This window comes from Heteronotia binoei, chromosome 2, assembly GCF_032191835.1.
Source record: "Heteronotia binoei isolate CCM8104 ecotype False Entrance Well chromosome 2, APGP_CSIRO_Hbin_v1, whole genome shotgun sequence".
Classification (NCBI taxonomy): domain Eukaryota; kingdom Metazoa; phylum Chordata; class Lepidosauria; order Squamata; family Gekkonidae; genus Heteronotia; species Heteronotia binoei.
The window spans coordinates 43,717,869-43,741,249 of NC_083224.1; the positions used below are offsets into that span (position 1 = coordinate 43,717,869).

General features: G+C 41.9%; 1 protein-coding gene and 1 non-coding gene across 2 annotated transcripts in view; both read right to left on the minus strand.

Annotated features, from left to right (window-relative positions):
- Positions 1 to 23,381, minus strand: part of MATN4 (matrilin 4) — a 67,501-nt gene that overhangs the window by 14,939 nt on the left and 29,181 nt on the right. The window contains exons 2-6 of the mRNA XM_060230896.1: positions 14,728 to 14,846; positions 11,952 to 12,521; positions 10,601 to 10,723; positions 9,592 to 9,714; positions 7,523 to 7,645 (exon numbers count right to left, since the gene is read on the minus strand). Coding sequence (XP_060086879.1) covers positions 7,523 to 7,645; positions 9,592 to 9,714; positions 10,601 to 10,723; positions 11,952 to 12,521; positions 14,728 to 14,803 — 1,015 coding nt within the window. The 5' untranslated portion in view covers positions 14,804 to 14,846. The remainder of the gene's footprint in view (positions 1 to 7,522; positions 7,646 to 9,591; positions 9,715 to 10,600; positions 10,724 to 11,951; positions 12,522 to 14,727; positions 14,847 to 23,381) is intronic.
- Positions 22,931 to 23,002, minus strand: TRNAH-GUG (transfer RNA histidin (anticodon GUG)). Its single transcript has one exon. It is a non-coding gene; the product is annotated as a tRNA-His (tRNA).

The window sequence follows — 23,381 nt, forward strand, 5'->3', positions numbered from 1 at the left end:
TTTTTCCATTTCTGTTTGCTTTTTTCTTATTCCTTCAGTTTTAATGTCATTCTCCACCAAGCTCTTTATTTGTTGCATTTGAAACCAATCATATTTATTATTCAGCTCTTCAGCAGTTTTCAATTCTATTTTGCTACTTTGTATTTTTAATAGTTGATTATATGACAACCACTTTTCTTCACCCGTCTCAGCTGTTATTTTTATCACTTCTATATCTAGTATTTGCAATATTAAAAAGTAATCCCTCCGGGGTAAGCCATCTATATGTTATGCCTTTTTCCTGCAACACTGCTACTAACTTCTTATACTCTTTTCTTTTATTTCTTATCGACCGTGGAACCTCTCGCATAATCTTTATCCTTGTTCCTTTTATTATGAGTGGCTGTTCTCGAGTAGCCATCCAAACTCTCTCCTTAATTCTTTTTCTCACGAATTTAAGATGTGTTTCCCTCGGTAAATCATTCTTTCTAGCATAGAGTGAGTTAACTCTATAAATGTAATCCAGTTCTACTTCTATGTCTTCTTTCTTCATGTCTAGTGTATCCATTAAGGCCTCTACCAATATGTTGTGCAAATTCTCGTTTTTTTCTTCTGGAATATTCATGAATCTCAAAATGTACTCTGCTCGGTCCATTTCTAACCTTGATAACTTTCTATCAAAATCCAGTTGTTTTACCTCAATCTCGTCCACCCTAGAATCCGTTAACTTCTGGTTATTTTCTATTGATTTTGTAATTTTAAGCAGTTCGGCGATTTCCTCTTTTGTCTCCCTAGTTTGGGTTTCCAACCCTACCATCTTGCTAGCTAAATCCTCTATTTGTCCACTCAGTGTTTTTTGTACTTGACCTAAGGCTTCTACAAATGTAGATTGCAGTTCCTTTAGGGCATCATGAGATAATGTCGCTCCCACCGCCTTAGGCTGGCCGGGGGGAAATTTGGATTTGGGCTGTTGCGACATCTCTTTAATTATTCTAATTATTCTATTAGTATTTGATATATTAGTATATTGCAGAGTAAGTATCACAACAAATAAGCAATGCACATATATTACTAATAATAAACAGCAAGCAATAGATCAATTACACCAAAAACCAAAAGCAAATCAGAAAAGGCACAAAAGGCACAATAAACATGCAGCAAGTTGCATTTCAGCAGTAAGGGTTAAATAATAGTCCTTTAACTTCCACTTTTCTGGCACCACCTAGTTAAATAGTTAACTGTCTCTTTAACTATTTTTTGTCTTTTCGTCTTCTCCTTGTATCACCTTTGCGTCGTCCCGTCGCTCCACCCCCTCACGCTTGTCGTCGCTCCTCCTCTATGTTGCACCGTCAGCTCTCGTCGTTCCTATCAAGTATTCAAACACACACTCCCTTACCCCTGCAAATGTATGTGGTGTGTAACTTAGAAAGCTGCTCTTTCTACTGTCCCAGCCGCTCAGTACTCGGTACTCTTTTCTCTACTGTTCACCTTCAGCGTCGCTCTCACGATCACTACGCCCCGCCAAACTGCTGATGTGTGAGTTGAGTGATGAGCGTTGAGCGTTGCGCGTTGGGCGCCTTCGATACCCTCTCTCCTCGCCCTCGTTTAAACCCAGCTGTACTCCTGCAGACCGCACCAAAGTCTTTAGCCGTTCCTCCGAACAAAGCAAAAACAAAAACAACTAAGGAAGGTAAAAAAAACCCTTTTCGCTGCGGTTGCCTGCGAGCGCCCGGAAGCAGTCTCAACCACTCTGCGGCTCCGTTTACAGGGCGTCGATAAGGCCTAAGTCTTTAGTGCCCCACAACATTTCCTTTGGAATCAACGAAATAACAGCTTCCTTCCATGTATTTGGTATTTTCCCTTTTGTTCTTATCATATTCATCAATTTCTGAAGTTTCGGGATTAACTCCTCTTTGAGGGTTTTAAAAAATTTAGCTGTATATCCATCTGGCCCAGGTGCTTTTCCATTTTTTATTGCATTAATTGCTGCTTCAATTTCTATTTTTTCAATTGGATCATTCAAAACTTTTCGCATATTTTCTGCTAAGGGTGCTATTTTTATCTTTTGTAAGTACTCATCTATCTTTCCTTTCCTTATTTTAACACCTTTAAATAACTTGGCATAACACTTAAATAATTCTCTTTTTATTCCTTCTTGATCTACCACCTATCTTCCATCCACCACAATTTTATTAATAATTTTACTTTCCCTCTTTTTCTTCAGTTGTCAGGCCAAATATTTTCCGGGTTTGTTTGCTTCCTCGAAAGATTTCTGCTGCAATCTTTTCAGATTCCATTCCAGTTCTTTATTTAACAAATGTCTCATTTGCGTTTGTAATATTGTAATCTCCCTTATAATTTTCTTTTTCCTGGCCTTTTTCTCAGTTCCCCTTCTTTTTTTTATTTCATTTTGAATGTCCAACATCTGTTTTTCTTTTGCCCTCTTATCTTTGTTATTCAGTGTAATCAATATTCCTCTCATTACTGCTTTATAAGCATCCCAGACCATCTGAAATTCTATATCCTCTTTATTGTTTATTTGGAAGAAAGCTTTAGTTTCATTTTCTAGAGATGTCACTATTTTTTTATTCTGTAGTAAATCTTCATTCAATCTCCATCTTCTCAACTTCTTAAATTTTGCAATCCACATTATTGGATTATGGTCAGCCCCAATTTTAGGTAAAATCTATTTTCTTTGTTATAAGGCCTAAGTCTTTAGTGCCCCACAACATGTCAATTCTGGAAAAAGTTTTATGTCTTGCTGAAAAAAAGGTATAGTCCCGCACTTCAGGATTAAATTTCCTCCATATATCCTCCAAATTTTCTTGTTTGACCAATTCAAAAAAAGACTTTGGCAATTTTCCTTCCTTATTTTTTTTTTACCCCCAGACCTATCCAGTGTGTTTTTAATTGTTCCATTAAAGTCCCCCATTATCAAAACTTGGTCATAAGTCAGTTCATCAAATTGTTGTATAATGTCTTTTTTAAAAAGCATCCTTTGCACCATTTGGTGCATACAGTCCCAATAACAACTTTTTTTTGCATTTAATATTATTTCTACTGCTACAAATCTTCCATCTTTATCTTTAAACACTAATTTCGGCTCCAATTTTTGTTTAATATAGAAAATCACCCCCCTTTCTTCTGTTCAGCCAGGAATAAAATTCTAGTCCCAGTTGTTTATTCCATAAAAAGTTGTAATCCTTTTGTTTGATATGCACTTCTTGTAAACAAACTATATTACAATTTTGCCTTTTAATCCAATGAAATGTTGTCTTTCTTTTTTGTGGTGAATTTAGTCCATTTACATTCCAAGATAATAATTTGTAATCCATCATGGTGCAAATTCTTTATGTTCTTCATAAAACCTATGCAGTTCCTGTGTGCTTGTAATTGTAATCCTTTTTCCTTGCAGCTCAAAGCTCAGACCTTCAGGTATTATCCATCTATACCTCATTTCATTGTCACGTAGTTTTTCTGTCAATTTTTTGTATGCTTTTCTGTCATTTATCACTTGTCTTGGCAATTCTTTCATGATACTTACTCTGCTGCCTCCCACTATCAATGTTTTTTCAAAAATTTTATTCAAGATTTTTCCCACCATTTCTTTTGTCATATATCTTATAACCACATCTCTAGGTAGATTATTTTTCTTGGCATATAGTGAGTTCACTCTATACATATAGTCATACATGCTTCTAGTTCCTTCAGGATCTTCCTCCAAAAATTCTGCAATTATTCTTATTATATATCCTTTCAAATCAGTCTCTTCATCCTCAGGTACTCCTCTCGGACGTATCTGGGTTTCCATCAATTTGCAGTCATGAATTGCCACCTTTTCTTGCATTTTTAGCAAGGTGGAATCATGTACTTTCACTCTCTCTTCCACCTCTTGCACTTTCTTTGTTGTTACCACAGTCGCATTTCTGAGATCTTCTATATCTTTCCTTAGCTCTTCAATGTCTTTTCTACGTAATTTCTTTTTTAGAAGCAGTTATCATGTCTCTCGCCCCTTTCATCATCCTGGCTTCCATTGCTTCTAATTACTCTTGCATTTTCTCCATTGAGGCAGTCCTTGCACGGGTTAACTTATGCTCTGACATTTAAAAAAACACCGAAAATTTTGACCTCTCCAAATTAAATGTAAACTATCAGGTTTGATAGAGTAAGGCTTGCCCTTTTCAATAAGCCTAATTTCACCATCCTTAGAGCCTCCTAGGCTCAGATATTAATTTTTAACGTTTTTATTTCTTTCAAAATGGCAGTCGCGACTTTCTGCTTCCCTTTAAAAAAAATTTCCTTCAAAAGGCTTCTAAAATAATTATCAGCAATAATGTCAAATAGTATTTACCTTAGAATTGTCACCACTGTCAGCATCACCAATTTTAATGTCCCGAACACTTTAAAAACTTTGTTTAAATTTTGACCTCCTAGCAATGGCTGCTGATGTTTTTCTATGATATTATAGTCCTAGAGTAGGCTAGCTGCTTCAATGATTTCCCTTTTCCATCCAATACTTCCTGCTTTTCTTGCAACCAAATCCCGTTTTCACTGGTAAAAAGATCTCGCGATGTTTGATGTGTTGACTGTGAGAGCTACAAATCTGTGACGATGGGGCTTTTTCACCAAAACCGCAAGTAGACAAAACAATAAATTCCTTTCCACTTTTTAGCACTGTCCTTTAAATTCACAAAAATCAAATTTCACTCCTTCTCCCCCCAAGCTTTCTGAATCTCTATTTCCCACCTTCTGATTTTATTTTGTTTAACTTTAAATAGTCCCGGAATGAAGATAGTCATCAGTACCTTTTTCTGCAATTATCCAGATCCAACACCGGTCTTGTATAGCTTTAGATGTTTAGCAGTCTCAAAGAAGGTTAGGACCCTGTCAAGCTTATGTCAAATAAATGACTCTGGAAACTTCTGTAGATGATGAATATACAACTCGTCTCCGGAGACCCCTCAAAGCCTTGAAGGAGCCCCCCCACCCCCAGGACTCCCTTTTAGCCAAGGTAAATCTCCTCAGAGTTTCCTGTGCATATTTTGGACTGATCTCTGACTGAGAAAAGTAGGCAGTAAGCATTAAATTGCCCTCCACTACCCTGAACAGAAGCCCCAGCCAGCTCCCCTTCTGAGAAGCAATTCAGCTCGGCATTTTCCAACCCCGGAAGTCCCCGGAAACTACAGTCATCTCTGACATGCTTAACTCATCAGAAAATAAAGCTTGGAATTTGAAAATCAGCCACCAGATTCATGGTGATGACAGGAGCAGAGCCAAGAAATAACACAATCAAAACATCCTGACCAGGGTTTTGTCCACACACCCCACCTAATGCTATTTGCAAAAGAAACTAAGGTTCTCTGTTTTTGGCAGGCATAATTCACCAGAACATATAGCAAGGCATCTCAAAACTGGGCACCCAATACTGGATGACAATGAGAGTTGTAATGACAAAAATGAAGGGAACTGGAACATCCTGTTCTGGTTATCTCTACCACACATTCCCATTTGCAACGGAAGCTAAGATGGGTGTTTATGGCAGGCATAACTCATTAGAAAATAAAGCTAGAAACTGCAAAATTGGCCACAAGCTTCAGAACGATTGTAGAACTTGCAGTGCCAAAAATAAAAGCAATTGGAATATCCTGGCCCACATTATAACCATAACCCATATCTCCAAGCTATTTTCAATGGAAACTCGGAACATAAAGTAAAAGCTGGGAGTCTTGAAATTGGGCATCACCCTAAGGATCAGAGCTTTTTTGGTAGAAAAAGTCTAGCAGGAACTCATTTGCATATTAGATCACACCCCCTGATGCCAAGCCAGCCGGAACTGCATTCCTGCTCAAAAAAGCCCTGCTCAGGATGATCTTGACACCCAAATTCAAATCCCCACACTGTCATGAATCTTGCTGGGTGACTTAGGTCCAGTCTTTCTCTCACAGCAAAACCTACTTTAGAGGGCTGTTGTGAGGACAAAATGGAGAAGGGCAGAATGTTGTAAGCTGCTTTTGGTCTTCACTGGTGAGAAAAATGGGGGTTTAAATGTAAATCTATAGCAATTGCAATAAAAAGAGGGTGTGGGTGTTTCTGTATGTTGGAGACCAGGAAGGTGGAGGCAACACAGGCAGGGAGGGTGACATGTATCCCCTCCTTTATAAAAGAAACCCTCTGACAGTTTGCAAATTAACAGATCTTCTTGAGTGTGATACACACTGGAATAATTTTTAGAAGAAGCAGAGAGGTCTAAAGGAAGTAACTGTATTAAAATAATCATAGAAGAAAAATATGGCTGTGAGAAACTGGTCGGGGTCAGCTTGGGACGGTGACCACTAAGAATTTTTCCTTGTCACCTTCCCTCAGTACCTCAAGCACTCACACAGAAATCCTGTCAGAAGTATAAAAATTGGGCACCAGACATTTTCAAAACCACAAAGAATATTTCTTGGATCACAAAAGGCAAGGAAGGGGGTAAAATAATATTAATTAGGCTAATTAAAAAGGCAAATCAGTTGGCAGGCTGGAATACAAAATAATAAATCTCTCAACATAAGAGATATATCAGGCTGAGATAGTTTAAAATACATAAACAGGCAAGCTTTAGAAATATATAAAACTTTGAACAGGCAGGTAGTGCCTGCTTGGCACTAGGAACACTAGGCAGAGATGGAATAGCCCTATGCTCACGCTTCTTTAAATTGTAAAAATAATAAATGATCATACACTCTGCCATATACACTGAGGAATCCTGACCTGTGCTAGATAACGTTTCCCTCACAGACATACACACTAGCTCAACAGACTAACACCCTTTTGAGTACTCTAACCAGCCCCTCAACTCCTGGTGTGTCTCAGTCCCATCTAGATTCCTAGTCTGACTCTTGGGATCCCTTTCTTGCCACAAGAATCCAGTCTTCCCTTCAGAGTGGTTGAGTGTTCTCAGTTTAACTAGGAGTCTGCCTTGTGCTGACAGAACTCCTCACAGAGTTTTGCCTCACAGAAAGTGCCTGGCTGTGACCCCCTTCTTACCAAGAACTCTCTTGCTGACAGAAGCTTTTATTCACTTCTGTCTCCCAAAGAAACTCAGCCCCCCGGCTGTTCTCAGCTCCTTTCCAGTTGCTTCACAGCACCTCTTTAGCTTCAGTGCCCAGTCTCTACTCCTCTATTCAGTACACAAGCTCCAACTCCAAACTGAACTCTGATGTGTTTTTTCCTTCTGGCAGCCCCTTCAATTTGCTACATTCTTGTTTCCATAGCTGCAGCTCAGCCAATCATTGCAAGGCTGTTCCCAGCTTTGGAGTAAGCCTGCAGAGCATGCAGAAGCACAGATCCTATAAAACAATACAGTAAGTGCAGCAAGCCTACTCGGCTGGTAAGCAGAGAGAGCAGGTGAGGTCTAGTATACAATGTGGCTCAAGCCCACTGTTGTTTTGATCTAGCAAGCCTGGATGTTAGTCAGTACTTTAATTTACACTGTGTTTTTCCCATCTGTTCTTTGCTTTGTCACTGATGCATGTGTCACTTTCCCTCAGTCATCGCTTACCCTGACATGACTTTCCATCAGCCTGAAGAGTGTAGCCATCACGACAGCGACAATAGAACCCATTCAGGATGCTTACACATTCGTGCTGGCAACTGTGGTTACCAAAGTTGCAGTAATTGATCACTGAGAAAACAAGAGACCAAAAGCAATGCTGTTAGGGTCACAATTGAAAGGAAACCATCCTACCTCTTAGGGACTATTTACTAATACAGTGAGGGCTACATTTTTCAGGATCCTTTGCCCTTCTCTCCTGTAAAATGCCTCCTTTTCTCTTAGATCCTGGTTCTCACATGCAGCAATGTGTTTTTGGCAACCAAGTATAATTAATTGTATCTCAAGTCTGCTAAGGTCATGGTGGGGTGGGGAATCCCCACCCCCAGATCCTGTTGCATGGATGGGGGCTTAAATCACAGTGCCATAAGTCCTAACCAGGAGTGGCAATGGGTAACTCTAGGGCCGTTTTCCCACTTACCTTACCCCAGAGCGACGTCCCTCTTCACCGCGCTGCGTCTGCGCGGATTTCGCACAAACTGCTGCGCAGCACCAGGAAGAGCCGCGTAGTCCCAGGGCTTTTGCGTCGCAAATGTAAACTGCTTTTTGGCGGTTTACATTTGCGACGCAAAAGCCCTGGGACTACGCGGCTCTTCCTGGTGCTGCGCAGCAGTTTGTGCGAAATCCGCGCAGACGCAGCGCGGTGAAGAGGGACGTCGCTCCGGGGTAAGGTAAGTGGGAAAATGGCCTAGGAATCTCCAAGAACTATGGTTTTACCTCTATAAAATCATAGATTCCTAAAGCTACCCTTTGTCACTTCTGATTTTTTTTAACAAGAAGTTATGTAGTGCCATATGTGACACTGTGCCCCTCACCATGGGCCAGTCTACAATCCTCCAGTTAAGTTGCCAGGCAACTCTATCTTTTAATGCTTTCCACAAACAGGAATCCTGCACTTTTTCTGTTCTGTAATTGAACATTCTCTGAACATTTCATGCTTAGAACTGAAAGTAGGTTCAATTAGTATGTTGGATATCCATGAATCTATTGGCTTGTATTCTACTGCTGCACTTGGCAAAGTGTGGAGTCCTCCTCTAGTCTAAGGAGCTTTCCTCCAACTTCAGTTGCTCTTTGGTGGATACTGGAGGGAGGAATTTGGACCTTGCTGATTGGAGGTGTAGATAAAGGATGGTGCCAACAAGTTCTTCTCAAAGGGTTTTTCATGAATATTCAGGTATCTCATTCCAGTGGGGTAAAGCAAGAGTGATCTGCTTCTATAAACCCCAAACTCATTTAGCCCTAAACTTTTTCTCATTACCTCTGTTTAGCTTAGCTAAATAAATATGCTGCAGGACAAAAAACCCACAGAGCTAGACATCGTTATCCAATACATTTCCCAGTGAAGTTAAATACTCCATCCAGATTCTCTACAATCCCTTTTCCTTCTTCCATAAACTTTCCACTATAACAATCCTCCCTACTACTGCATGGTAGGGTGCATTTTAAGAATGGTTAACTTGGCTTGGTGTACTTGGCAGTATGTTCTTCAGATTATTATACCTCTTCTGTCAGAGTTTGTGCTCCTTTTCCTCTTTTTGGAGCTCCACATTTTGACAAAAATCTTCCTGCCTTTTTAGTATCCTTGACTCAGCTCATTAACCAAGCGAACAACTTCACAGACTGATCTGTACCTTTCCTAATCTCACTGGATCAGTCATACACTCTCAGCCTACCCTACTCTCCAGGATTACTGCAAGGATAAGATGGAGGAAAGGAGAATGATGTAACTGCTTTGAGTCTACATTGGGGAGAAAGGCGGGGTGTAAATGAAAGGAATACAAACTGTATACCTCCTGTTATAATGGTCTTAAATGTCTTTCTGTCAGAATCATGGCTATGTCCCTCCTGATCAACTCTGAGGGGGCAGAACTGCTCCCCCCCCAAGCCTATCCTCACTGTAGCTCAAGTAAATTTATTTTATTTATGTTTTTTGGCTATTATGGGTCTCTTATCCCCTAAGATCAAAGATCAACAGGATGATCAGTGTTGAGATAACAAAACAGACTAAAATCACTTACTGGTACATGTCTTTTTGTCCTGGTTGAGGTAGTAGCCTGTCCGGCAGCGACAAGAGTAGGAGCCGAGAGAACTGACACATTGATGCTCACACCCATGTCTCCCATCAGCACAAGCGTTAATGACTACAGAGGGGGAAATTACGTATGTTGTCTGAGTCTCAGACCAAGGCAAGAAGGTAAGTCATGTGCAACCTAATCCTGCCATTTCTAACAAGAAACTCAAGAGCAGTTATTCATACTAAACAGAAAGTCAAAGTCCAGCTTGGTTCTCTGATGAGTCTACCTGTATGATTCACATGCTCCCAAATGCCATATTCATACTGTACACAAGTAGGTATACACTGCCATGGGTACACTTTAAAAATCCATAACTGGGCAAGAAAAGATCAGGAATTTGGTCCTATGTATAACCCTATGTATCACCACAGAGTTAAGAAATCTGAGTCATCAGGACAGGTTTTTTTCACTTGTGGATACAGTTTGGGCTTCTTTTTGTGTTTTTCCACTTGAATACATATATCCATTTCTGGATCTCCCTCATCCCCAGCACCAATTTTTTGGGCACAGGGATATCTACACAGTGCAATCTAGAACTACCTAACAAGAACCATATTGTTTTCCATTTCAGCACTAGTTCTGTATGCAACAAGATTATATAAGACGGACACATCCAGAGACAAGTGGGCACATGAAGCTGCCTTGTACTGAATCACACCATCAACATCAGTATTGCCTACTCAGACAGGCAGCATCTTTCACCTGGGGATGCTGGGGACTGAATGTGTTACCTTCTGCATGTCAAGCAGATGCTCTACGCCTGAGCCACAGCCCCTCCCCATTGCTGATTCTGCAGCATCTTTCTCAACTCTGAAGCATAATTATAGTAAACTTGAATCCACTCAATGTGCAATTTTATTGTAAACTAGGTTTAGGGACAAGAATAAGCATTATGTGTGTATGACCTAATACCTGCCTGACAGTCTTTAAAATTAGAAAATGGCATACTTACTGGAGCATGTCTTTCCATCAGCATTGAGCTTGTATCCTGGGTTGCACTGGCAATAAAAAGAGCTAGGGATACTGACACAAGTATGCTGGCAGCCATGGTCCAGTTCTGTGCACATATCAACACCTGCAAGATGCAAATTGGCAATTGTAAATAGGGATTCATAGTCCTGATAAACATGGAAACAGATAACCAGAGTAAATATTTTTAGAACAGTACTGGGCTTTGTGACTGAACAACAACAACAACAAAAAGACCAATTTGGAAGTGCCTCTTTTTTGCTCAGTACTACTACTTTTCCACTGGCATTAATGACTACAGAGGAGGGAAATTACATTGTTGAGCTCTGGGGGAGAAAAATGCTCCTATGCTTAGTTCTTGTGGCCCTTTCTTACATGCCCAGGGAAATGCTGACTGACACTTTGGGGTCAGTCAGCAATTTTTCTCCAGGCCAGTTTGGCAAAAGATCCTGGAGGCTTTTGCCATCTTCTGGGCATGGAGCAAGGGTCACTGGGGATGTATGTGTGTGGAGGAGGTATTTGTGAAGTTCCTGCATTGTGTATAGAGTTGGAAGAGTTGCTGAAGGTCTCTTCCAACTCAATGATTCTATGATTCTATTGGTTAACAGCAGAAGCTGGCTATGTCCAGTGGTGATTGGATAGTATCCATACAATGACCAAGAAATCTTACTCCCAATCCTCAGAGAAGATTTTTCCACCATTCAGACTCCTATTTAAATATTTAGTAAAGCTACACACAAATATATAGAGATGACACAAGGATATTTTAAAAGGCAGACACTGCCAGAAGAATAGAAAAAAATTAACAAATAAAAATGGGTTGGATCCCACAAATGATTTTCATGAATGGAAGGGGAGCAATTTTTATCAATTCCTTCCTCCTGCAGCAGATCTCTGACACACAAACTTCACCTAAGTTGTTCCTCAGGAACATCATTTTGGGCTTTGGTGTGATGGGGAGGTGAGAAAGTTCCATGTTCCACGGACAGAACTCTCTTCTGTCTACAGTAATTGCCAGTGAATCTAAGCCACTGAATCAGTGTTACATTTGTTGGTATGTCTATCAACTGAACTGCAAAGTCAAGAGAAAGGTTGGTTCACACCAAAGCTGAGGGACCTTTTTAATACTATATCGTTCCAAAATTTTGCAACAAGACTTCTATCATTATAGCACTAAAGTATTTTATGTCATCCAAACAATTATCTTCATCAGGTGGACAATGTCTTGGACTTCCCACAACTTGGCAAGTCATGGTCAACATGAGAATCAGCTATACTTAAAGAACTCAAATTTCTGAACAGGCAACATGGTGGGGCCTTGCCCCAACACTCACCACACAACTTATCCTGGAACTGCTTGCCAAATTGTTGAATGAGGTCAAAAGACTCCACCAAGAAGACATGCTCCTCCAGTGGAGGAGAGGCCATGGCCCGCAAAGAGTTCATGTCTGCCCGCTGCACACCCACAGCATAGATTTCAATGCCAGCCGCTCGGGCCTGAGCAGCCACATCCGTCACACGGTCTTGCGGCCGCCCATCTGTTACAATCACAGCCACTCGAGGAATCTTCTTGTGCAGTGGTCGCGCTCCTTCCTGCATGGTAAAGGCCACATTCATGGCATACTGGATGGCCAGCCCTGTCATGGTGCCTTGGGCCAACGGGACAATGCTGTTGATAGCTTTCTCCATGTCAGCCCGGTTGAAGAAGGTCTTGAGGGAGAAGACATTTTGGACCTGGCTAGAATACTGGATCACTCCAACCCTTGTGGCATTGATGCCTATCTCTAGGTTGTTAATTATGTCAATCATGAAGCGCCGCATAGTTTCAAATTCAAAGGGACGGACGCTGCGTGAGCTGTCAATCACAAAGACAATGTCCAGTGGGCCTGTCTTACACTTTGCTCCTAGAAGAGATAAAAGTAAAGACCCGACTTAACAACTTTTAAATAGTTTTGGGGAAAGTCCCTGGTTCTTTTCACTGGGAGATGGAAAGGGGGAGTGAGACTCTGTTAATTCTCCTGAACATCTTGGTGGCTTTTGATACCATCAAACGTGGTAACCTTCCAGACTATCTTTTAGGATCAGGACTGGAAAACACCATTTTGCAGTGGCTTTAGCTCTACTTGAAAGTTAAGTTTCAAAAAGTGGTGCTGGGGGATTCCTGGTTGTCTCCTTGACTTCTAGAGCCCCACAAGTTTCCATCTTGTCCTCCATGGCTTTGTGTGTGTGTGTGTGTGTGTGTCTACACCTGGAAATCATGTCAGCCTCTGGTGACTGACCCCTACTGGGGGCCTGGAGGAATTTCAGAGAGGTGGCTGAAAGCCTGCCTTTGTCCTCTGGGTATTTCAAGGAGGTCTCCCATCCAAGTACCAACTGGAGCTGGGCCTGCTTTGCTTCTGAGAGCTGACAAGATCAGGCTTGCCAGGACTATCCATGTCAGTGGCTCCATAACTTTTAATAAACAGAGGTCATCTGGTAATATGGGCTGAGTTACCTCCAATATGCAGATGACATTCAGCTCTACCTCACACTTCCAGCAGATCCCAGGAAGGCTGTAGAAATGGTAAACTGGTGCCTAGAGGCAATTTGTGTGCTGGAAAGTGCTGTCAAGTCATAGCTAACTTATGGTGACCCCACAGGGTTTTCAAGGCAAGAGACGTTCAGAGGTGGTTTGCCATTACCTGCCTCCGTGTCACAACCTGGTATTAAGACTGACCATTGGCTAATCAATATATTGGACATAGTTCATGCTGTTCTGCACATACTCAAGGGGTAGAGCTTTGGAGGGAAACCTCCATTCCTTCCTTCCTTAAATCTTTTTTAAAAAGATTTTAAACAATTTTATTAAGATATTTCAGGCAATTACATATATGAAAATAATAATAATAATAATAATAATAATAATAATAATAATAATAATAATAATAATAATAATAATAATAATAAATTTTATTTGTACCCCGCCCTCCCCTGCCGAAGCAGGCTCAGGGCGGCTAACAATACGGTGCCCCATGGTGCACCAACAATAAAACAGTTACATTGAAAACATTAAATTAAACATTAAATTAACCTTAAAAGCCTGAATTAAAACAATTAACTAAAACATATTATAACGCTATCCTTGACACTCTTCTAGTTGATTAAGTGAGTTATAAGAAATAATACGATTAAGTGAGTTATAAGAAATTCCTTCCTTCTTAAGGTCAGAGAGAACACAGAAACAAGATGGAGTCAATCAGAACCAGAAAAATGAGTTAGTTAAACTCCTGTTGTTTTCTTTCAATGTAATTCTTTCCCTAATTTTGAAGTAAACTGTTCCATAGATGTTAAGCACACATGTTTCTGTGCTGCATTATTCCACTGTGCTTCATTTACCCTGTAAAATATCTAACACACTTGCTAGGTGACTTGGGGTCAGTCAGTTATTCTCAGTCTAATATACCTTACAGGATTATTGTTATGAGGATAAATGAAGCATGGGAAAAAGTGAATACTTACTGTGGGGAACAGGTGCCGATCTTTGTCGCTGTGCTATGATGTCACTTCTCGCATGATCCTGAAACACTGGCATCACTGCAGGGTGATACTCTAGCACTCCTTAATTTCCACAGAGTTTTGGGCAAGTGCTAGAGTGCCACCTGGTGCGATGCCAACACTTCCAGACTGTGCATCGACAAAGATCGCCACCCCCACTCTGTTTTACTAACCAGCTTCCACCCGATCAGATGAACTGGTAAGGATCAGAAACAATTATCAGGAGTTTGCCTGCAATACTGGGCACCTATATGGGTCATCTTTGGTAAGCCTATTAGGGTCCACTTTGGGGAGAAAAGCAGGGTATAAATATTTAAACAACTACATGAGCATTAATCTTTATACTCCAATAAAACTTGAGTACACTGAGGTGTCGTAGGACTCCTGTTTATTTTTGCTGCAGTAGACCAACGCAGCTTTCCTTCTGGAATTAGTAACAAGATTGTTTCTCCTCATTTACAGAAATGGTCATGTTGGATTTGTGCCATGAGTTTACGGGTTATCTCTTGCTATATTTAATGCCCAACAGATTCAATCCATATGCACAGATATGCACAGCGTTGCCTGGTAACTTACCTAAAAGTTTTGGTCGGGCTGCTAGTGCAGTAAAGGCCAGCAAAAGAAGAGCAGCAATGTATAGCAGCTTCATCATTCACTTCCAAGGTGACAAATTCCCAGGAGGTTGGCAGTGTGTCCTGAATAATAACAGAGTATCTGGTGAGGTACTGCAATGTTTAACAAGGCAAAGACTTGTTGGGTAGGCTGGTCAGGCTTCCTGCTATGGAGGCAGCATTCCCACCCACCCCCCCAGCAAGCCCCAGTGCCCATTGCCTCCCCAAGCAGCTTTGGGAGAATTAAAGCAAAACAACCTCAGCAATCTCACCAACCTCACTAAGTTGCACAGGAAGTAACACAGGGTAGCTTTAGGAATCACTAGAAACTCTATGGTTTTATCTATAGCACAGAATGGTAAAGCTGCAGTACTGCAGTCGGAGCCCTCTGCTCACGACCTGAGTTCGATCCCAGCGGAAGCTGGTTCAAGGTAGCTGGCTCCAGGTTGACTCAGCCTTCCATCCTTCCAAGGTCGGTAAAATGAGTACCCAGCTTGCTGGAGGGAAAGTGTAGATGATTAAGGAAGGCAATGGCAAACCACCCCGTAAAAAGTGTGAAAGCAACATCACCCAGAGTCGAAAACGACTGGTGCTTGCAGTCACCTTTTTACAATGATTCCTAGAGTTAATCTTTGTCAGTTCTGGGTTTTACCGCAGGCCTCCTGCTGCTTACCATGCTTGGTCTGCCAACTGTACAATCATGTCAAGTGAACAGATCAGTTTACCCTTTCTTGCACATATACAAAATGTGACTGATTCAAACAGATTAGCAACTAAAAACATCAGTAAGGCAGTCTTAGACAAACACCAAATGGTAAGACTTCTTTTTTAAAACAGTTTTTATAAATCACTGATCATGACTGGTTTCTTCACTTTTTTATTGGAGTGGCAAACAGTGATGATGGATCCATGTGGGAGAGAAGCTGAGAATCTCATCAGGCTGTGCAAAAACATGTAGGCTTGAGATGATGATAGTTACATTGCACTGTACTGTTTGAATATGCAGAAAGCAACCCACTGAACTGGCTCAAAATACAGATGAACCACCTAAACTGTTGATGAAATATTGGCTCCCTGTTCACAACAAGCTGGCAGAACGGAACTGAACGGAACTGGTGGGTGCTCAAGGATCCCTACTTAACACATCTTTGGGGAACAGGGTTGTTGGCCTGAAACTGACAACAAACAGGAGCCCTTCAGGGCAAGGTGGGAGAGATGTAGGGTTGCCAAGTCCAATTCAAGAAATATCTGGGGAATTTGGGGGTAGAGCCAGGAGACTTTGGGAGTGGAGCCAGGAGCAAGCTTGTGACAAGCACAACTGAATTTCAAAGGGAGTTCTGGCTATCACAATTAATGAAACTGCACACCTTTTAAATGCCTTCCCTCCATTAGAAATAATGAAGGATAGGGGCACCTTTTGGGGGGGCTCATAGAATTGGACCCCCTTGTCCAATCCTTTTGAAACTTGGGGGGGTGTTTTGACGAGAGGCACTGAATGCTATGCTGCAAATGTGGTGCCTCTATCTAAAGAGTTGCCCCCTGAGCCCCAGATACCTATGGATCAATTCTCCATTATACCCTATGGCACGGATGGCCAAACTTGCTTAACATAAGAGCCACATAGAATAAACATCAGATGTTTGAGAGTGGCCAAAAGATGGGGAGAGGCGGAAAGAAAGCAAATTTAACTTTAAATGCGTTCTCCAAACTGCTGGCTGGCTTGGTTTGGAGAAGTGATTTAGAGAGACAAATGCCTTCTTCAAGCCAGTCAATGGGGGCAGTGGGGGCTTCAAGAGCTACACAATATGTGTGAAAGAGCCACATGTATTTCCCGAGCCACAGTTTGGCCACCTCTGCCCTATGGGAATTGGTCTCCATAGGGAATAATGGATTGCCCAGCAGACATATCCCCCCCCCACACTTTCTGATGACCCTGAAGTGGGGGGAGGGCCTCCAAACTGGGGGATCCCCTGCCCCAGCATGGTGATTGGCAGCTCTAGAGAGATGTCACTTCAGGTTTGGACCTGGAAGTGACATCATGGCACTCTAGGAATTCACTCATGGGGGTTCAGGTATAAGTGTTGAATCCTTTCAGAAACACAAAGACATGTCACAACCTTTCAGCAACTTTACATATCCTGGTACTTGGACATCCAAATCGTGGCACAAACTACTTTTAATAGACGGTCATTCCCCTCCCCCTTTTGTGGTTGAGCGATATTACTGCAGCTTTAGTCCATTACAGCTCTCCAGAACACAGAACAGAAAGAGAGTGGTCTGGCTTCCAGAGAGGGAGTGGAGTTTGAATTGGCAGTTGGACAAACCTGATTTCAGCATATAAACCAGGAATAATTTATTGCAGTAAAGCACCCTTGCTTCACCTAGCTCCTTGTGGGTAGAAGCTCTTTACAGAAAGTCCACCAAACAACCATGTATTCACAATATTATTTATTTTATGGAAGGAAGTTGATGTTGCAGCTAGTGTAGCAGAATGCCTAGGCAACTGAGAAGTGATCTGTGAGGTCCTGTGCTCAAATCTCCCTTCTGCCAGGAAATCACTAGGCAGTCTTATTTATGATTCATTATTACATTAAGCCTATATCCCGCCCTCTCCGCAAGCGGACTCAGGGCGGCTCACAACATTACATTACTACCATTAAAAACCAATAAAAATCACACTCTGTCAGCCTCTCCATGGGTACATCACACTCTGTCAGCCTCTCCATGGGCAGTACAGGAGGAATAATAATTGTCTAGATTATATGACAGTTGCAACAAGATTCTGGACTGCATCTAATCAAACTTCAAGGATATATATATTGTTTGAATAGGTCTAATTTTGCATGCAATGTGCTAGAATGGTTATGACAATCATTCTTATTTCCAAGACTTAAGAGTGTTCAATATGATAACCTTCAATGTTATATCCAAATATTCCAGTAGTCTTATTGTGATGGTATGGTAGCATTCTCTGTTCAAATCATGCACTTTCTTTTATTTACTATAATTTGCATTTTCAATTTTTGACTTTTTCTCCCACTTTTCAGTTGGAAAAAAAATCAATATACATGTGCTAAGGAAGAGTTGGGTGCTGCAGTACTATCCCTCCCTAGTATTGGATATTTTCACAATTTTGCATGTAATAAACAAAGGCCTTCATATGTTAAAATTTCAAAAATATGCCAAACAGTACCATTTTGTATGCCAAATTCCAAATTACGTCTCTTAAAAAATTAAAAAAAAATGTAACTGATAAGCTAGGTATTGCACATATTTCATTTTTGCGCCAAATTTCCCCCACTTCAAACTCCAAAAATTTTTCATTTCTTGTCACAATTCCTTGCGCACAAGCATTTACATCCATCATCCACTAGTTCTCTAGTGTGCAATTATTTCTTTATTTAGATGCATTTATATCTTGCTTGTTAGTTACCAAAATGAAAGCCAGGTTTTCATTGGTCAGCCATTTTTGTATGCCCCACATGTAATCCCAGAGTGGAAGGGCATCCCTTGTGTTCCCAAATACATTGTCACGGTGGCATAGAAGAATTGTATAATACTGTACATCAAGGGCATCAGCCATGCTGGCTGGGGCTGATGGGAATTGTAGGCAAAAAACATCTGGAGAGCTACCATTGGCCACCCCTGCTGTACATGAATAGCTCCTTATTTGAACTGGAACCAATATGCAACCCAAAGAATAGAATGTAATCAGCAGCTGACCCTTCCAGGAACAGTATAGCTAAATAGGAAGGAAAGGATAGGAAAGGCAATAGTGAGGACGTATAAAAACAGTTTAAGAACAGGCACTGTGCCCAGTTTGGCAGCGTATGAATACTATTAAATTTCAGGCTATGAAAAAATAATAAACACAATGCTGGATATGTAATACGAAGGGGATAAAAAAGAAATGACAAGGCTCCAGTTCTTTTGGGAAATCAACCACCCTGACTGTGAAACATGCCAGTCCTACCACTCAGCCAAAAATCATATCCTCTCCCTGACTGCATCTCTCTCTTTCTTTTAAAAGTTCAAGATACATTTCTTAGTATCTTGGTGGGTTCAGGATGTTGATTTCAATGGTTGCATGACCGTAACGACCATCATAAGATCAGACAGAGAGGCATTCAAGGACCAATAGAAGGGATCTGAACCTACATTTTGCTGCCCTAAAAATAAATGCCTTGAATTTGGTGACTTGAATTCAGGCTGTTTCTGCCTCCCTTCATAAATTCTGTCTATCTTCATCTTCCCAAAGACATATCGGAAAGAGGGACATGGAAAGGTGTGAAATAGTGGGCAATGGGAGACACATGTCAACATAAAGAATCTGAAAGATTTGTGGTTCTATGATGGAAGAAATAACTGTCATTGGGTTTCCATCACAAACCCTGGAAATGCATTATCACTTTGTTACTGAGTGTTTTACAAGCTGGTTCAAAGCAGGCAACATCCAGACAGTAAGACTCGATTAAACAGACAAATTGCCAAAATGACCAATACATAAAGTTTATACTCCCCACCTCTGCCATGATCTGATGAGCCAGGACCCTGAGTGTTTCTAACAAATCTACAGGCAATTAATTTTGTTGCTGCTCATTATATAGTCTATTAATCTATTAATATTTTTGCATCATGCATCCTCACTGAACCCTAAGTATGGAAGAGACATGAGGAAGTCAATCTAGTACATTAATTGCGCTATCCTAAACAGAATTATATCCTTCTAAATCCATTGATTTAGAATCATACTGTAAGAGTGTACTTAATCTCACCAGTTCCTTTCCTCTCTTAATGATTTGCTTGAAAAAGTACAGGTGTTACTTTATCCAAATCCTATTTATTGTACTGTCTATTCAGTATTGTCTATTCAGACTGGCAGCAACTCTCCAGGGTCTCAGGGAGAGATCCTTCACATCACCTACTGCCAGATCTTTTAACTAGAGATGCCATGGATTGAACCTGGGACCTTCTGCATTCCAAGCAGATGCTCTACCACTAAGAGCTATTGGCATACGGAAGGAACCAGGCTAAATCCCTGCATCTCAGTTAAAGGGATCTGGCTATAGAAGATGGGAAAGACCCCTACATAAAACCCTGGACAGCTGCCAACAGTCTGAGTGGACAACACTGAGGCCAATTCTGCACTAACCTTGCTCTGTGTGATGCTTCCGTTTCTCTCTGGAGCAACCTAGTGATTTCACACCAGCTGCTTTGTGCTGCCATTTTGTGCCAGGGCAACCCATAATTTGCTGCGTCGCAGCGTAAACCTGAAAAAATAGGTTTATGCTGCGGCGCAGCAAATTGTGGGCTGCCCCAGGGCTGGTGGTGCGAAATCACTAGCTTGCTCCAGAGAAAAGCAGCTGGTGCGAAATCACTAGCTTGCTCCAGAGAAAAACGGAAGCATGGCACGGAGCAAGGTTAGTGCGGAATCAGCATGAGTCTGATAGACCAACAGTCTGATTCAGTAGAAGGCAGCTTTATATGAATGAACAGTAATGTATGATTCCCAAAATACCATATCTCACCACTGAAGTGGAAGCATCGGCTGAAGAACAATTGCATTTCTGGCTACAAATTTTGAGATTTGTGAGTAGGGTTGCCAAGTCCAATTCAAAAAATATCTGGGGACTTTGGGGGTGGAGCCAGGAGACTTTGGGGGTGGAGCCAGGAGACACTGGGGGCGGAGCCAGGAACAAGGGTGTGACAAGCATAATTGAACTCCAAGAGAGTTCTGGCCATCACATTTAAAGGGACAGCACACCTTTTTAAATGTCTTCCTTCCCTAGGAAATAATGAAGGATAGGGGCACCTTCTTTTGGGGCTCATAGAATTGGACCCCCTGGTCCAATCGTTTTGAAACTTGGGGGGTACTTTGGAGAGAGGCACTAGATACTATATTGAAAATTTGCTGCCTCTATCTAAAAAAACAGCTCCCCCAGAGCCCCCGAAACCTCCAGAACAATTCCCCATTATACGCTATGAGAATCGATCACATAGGGAATAATGAAGACGTTTCCCTCTCCCCGCCCCCTTTCTGGCCAGTCTGAAGCAGCGGATCAGCCTCTCTACTCACCATTTGCTGCCAGCTTCTTCACAGACACACCATCCTAAATTGAAGCCTTTCAAGTCAAGCCTCCGGAGGTCAAAGGCACATGGTCCCTCTCTCCCCCCAGCCAGCTGATTGGGGCGGGAAGCAGCCTGGGAAAACTGAAGAAAGGCTGCTGCGATCAGGGCTGGGTGGGAAGGGCAGGGCAAGGAAAAGCTGCTGAGATCGGGGCTGGATGGGAAGGGCAGGGCAAGGAGAAGCTGCTGAGATCGGGGCTGGGTGGGAAGGGCTGCCATTCCCGCCCCCCGCTTTCCAGATTTTTGGCTAGCGGGGGGAGAACGCTCCAAATCGGGGGTCTCCAGGCAAGGCGGGGGATTTGGGAAGCCTATTTGTGAGGTGGAAAATGTGTTTTCCCTACAGCAGGGCTCCCTTTGAATGCTCCACAAAATATAGCAATAGAAAATATCTGTGATAACAGCAAATGGCTGGAAAGGTCTTGTGAATATGAGCAGCTTTTACCATATCCTGAAAATGAGGGCAGCACTTCACTTTTCATATCATCCCATCATTCTTTAACAGATTTCCATGCTCCCCCCCCCCTTTTCAAAAAATGAGGACACAGTTGGAAGAGGCAGAGTGGCTTAATCTTTAATTTCCTCCCAAGCCATTTTTTTGTTGGGAAAATTACCCCCAGCAAGCTGCTTTTTATCTCCACTGAATAAAAATTATGGTACCCATTTCTCTTCCCAAGCAGAAATAAAAGAAGCTTGATTGGGTGGTTGTTTACCACAGAACAACCGCCTTAAGGGAGAGGGGCTATGAAATGCCTCACTCCTATATGTATCAACAGCCAGGTAGCATGGGGAGGGGGCAGGAAATGCCCTATCCCTTTCATAGAGACTAAATGGGCCGTTATTTGCCAGATGATATTATTTGCCCCCATGCCATGAAAAACTTCACCAGCCCTTTTCCACAGGTCAAGCTTCTGATGGGACATTTTTCTCCAGCCTTCTAGCTACCCTCCTCCTGCTCCCATGCCATATTTCCCCTACAAATGTCAAAGTCTTCACCTCAGTGGCTGCATTCTGTCAAAAGAAAACAAAGTCCCTAAGCAAAGCTACACGTAATGTGTAAATCCACTATGAATTTGCTAGCAAACCCAGGAATAAAATCTGTGTTTCTTCATTATTCTTTGGAGTAAAGTTCTTTGGAGATATAGTCCTGACCTGGATGACCCAGTCTTGTATAATCTTGGTAGCCAGGAACGGTTGGCCCTTGTTAATATTTGGCTGGGGGACAACCAAGGAATCCAGGGTCATAATGCAAAGGCAGGCAATAGCAAACCATGTCTGTAGTCTCTTGCCACGAAAACCCTACGACCAGGTCTCCATAAATTGCCTGACACAGAGAGCTGTAATTTTTTTGTCTGTCCACCAGGGGCCACTGTAATGCAAGGCAGTTTACTTTTATTCTCCCTGCTGGCTCTGAGCAGGATTTATTAATGGGGAAAGATACTGCTAGAAGTATTATAACTTCTCACATGTAATTTGCAATACATGTTGGAGCTTCTCCTGCATGCATATGTGAAATAGGCTATTCTAAACATGCTTGAATGAATTCCATGGCTGCATAGGAAGGGGCTGCAGAGGTTCCAGATTCAGTTTCTGGCACCTCCCATTAAAAGGGTCAGAAGGCATTAGAGAAAAGATCTTTCTCTGCCTGTGACCCTATTAGGGTCAGCAACCTCCAGGTAGGGCCTGAACTTCTCCCAGAATTACACTGTCTCTTCAGACAACAAAGATCAATTCTTCTGGAGGAAATTGCAACTCCAGTGGATGGAGATCTCATCTTCACTGAGATCCCTCCCCTCCCTCTCCAAAATCCACCCCCACCATGAATTTCCCAAGCCAGAGCAAGCAACCAGAGACCTTACAGATCTTTTCTCTCTCAAAACAGACAAAACAGAGCTAGATGGACCAGTGGTCTAGCTCATATGAACATATGAAGCTGCCTTATACTGAATCAGACCCTTGGTCCATCAAAGTCAGTATTGTCTACCCAGACTGGCAGCGGCTCTCCAGCTGAGGTTTTTCACACCTGTTTGCCTGGACCCTTTTATTGGAGCTGCCAGGGATTGAACCTGGGACCTTCTGCTTCACAAGCAGATGCTCTTCCACTGAGCCATCCCTCCCGTATAAGGCAATTTCATATGCTCACAAAGAAAAGAAAATCCATGAGTTTCTGATACAAGAAAGGAAGTATGCACATTTGCTTTGAAATGGCAGGATGTGGGAAACTGCATGCTACAAAAATTCACTTGGTTGGATCCAGGCAGCTTATTTATTTTATTTATTCGGTGCTCAGTCTTGCCTAATTCGCCTCCTTACTTACTATCATGCAAGTCCCATTATCCATGCAAGTCTCATTATACCCGAAATAGCCTTTTTAGTGGTTAAGAGACACACACACCCCTTTTTTTAAAATAGAGGAAAATCTGGTATGATCCAACCCATTCACTATTAATTACAATGAGAGGGAGAGGCCTTGTTTGAGAATGACAAGCTGTAAAG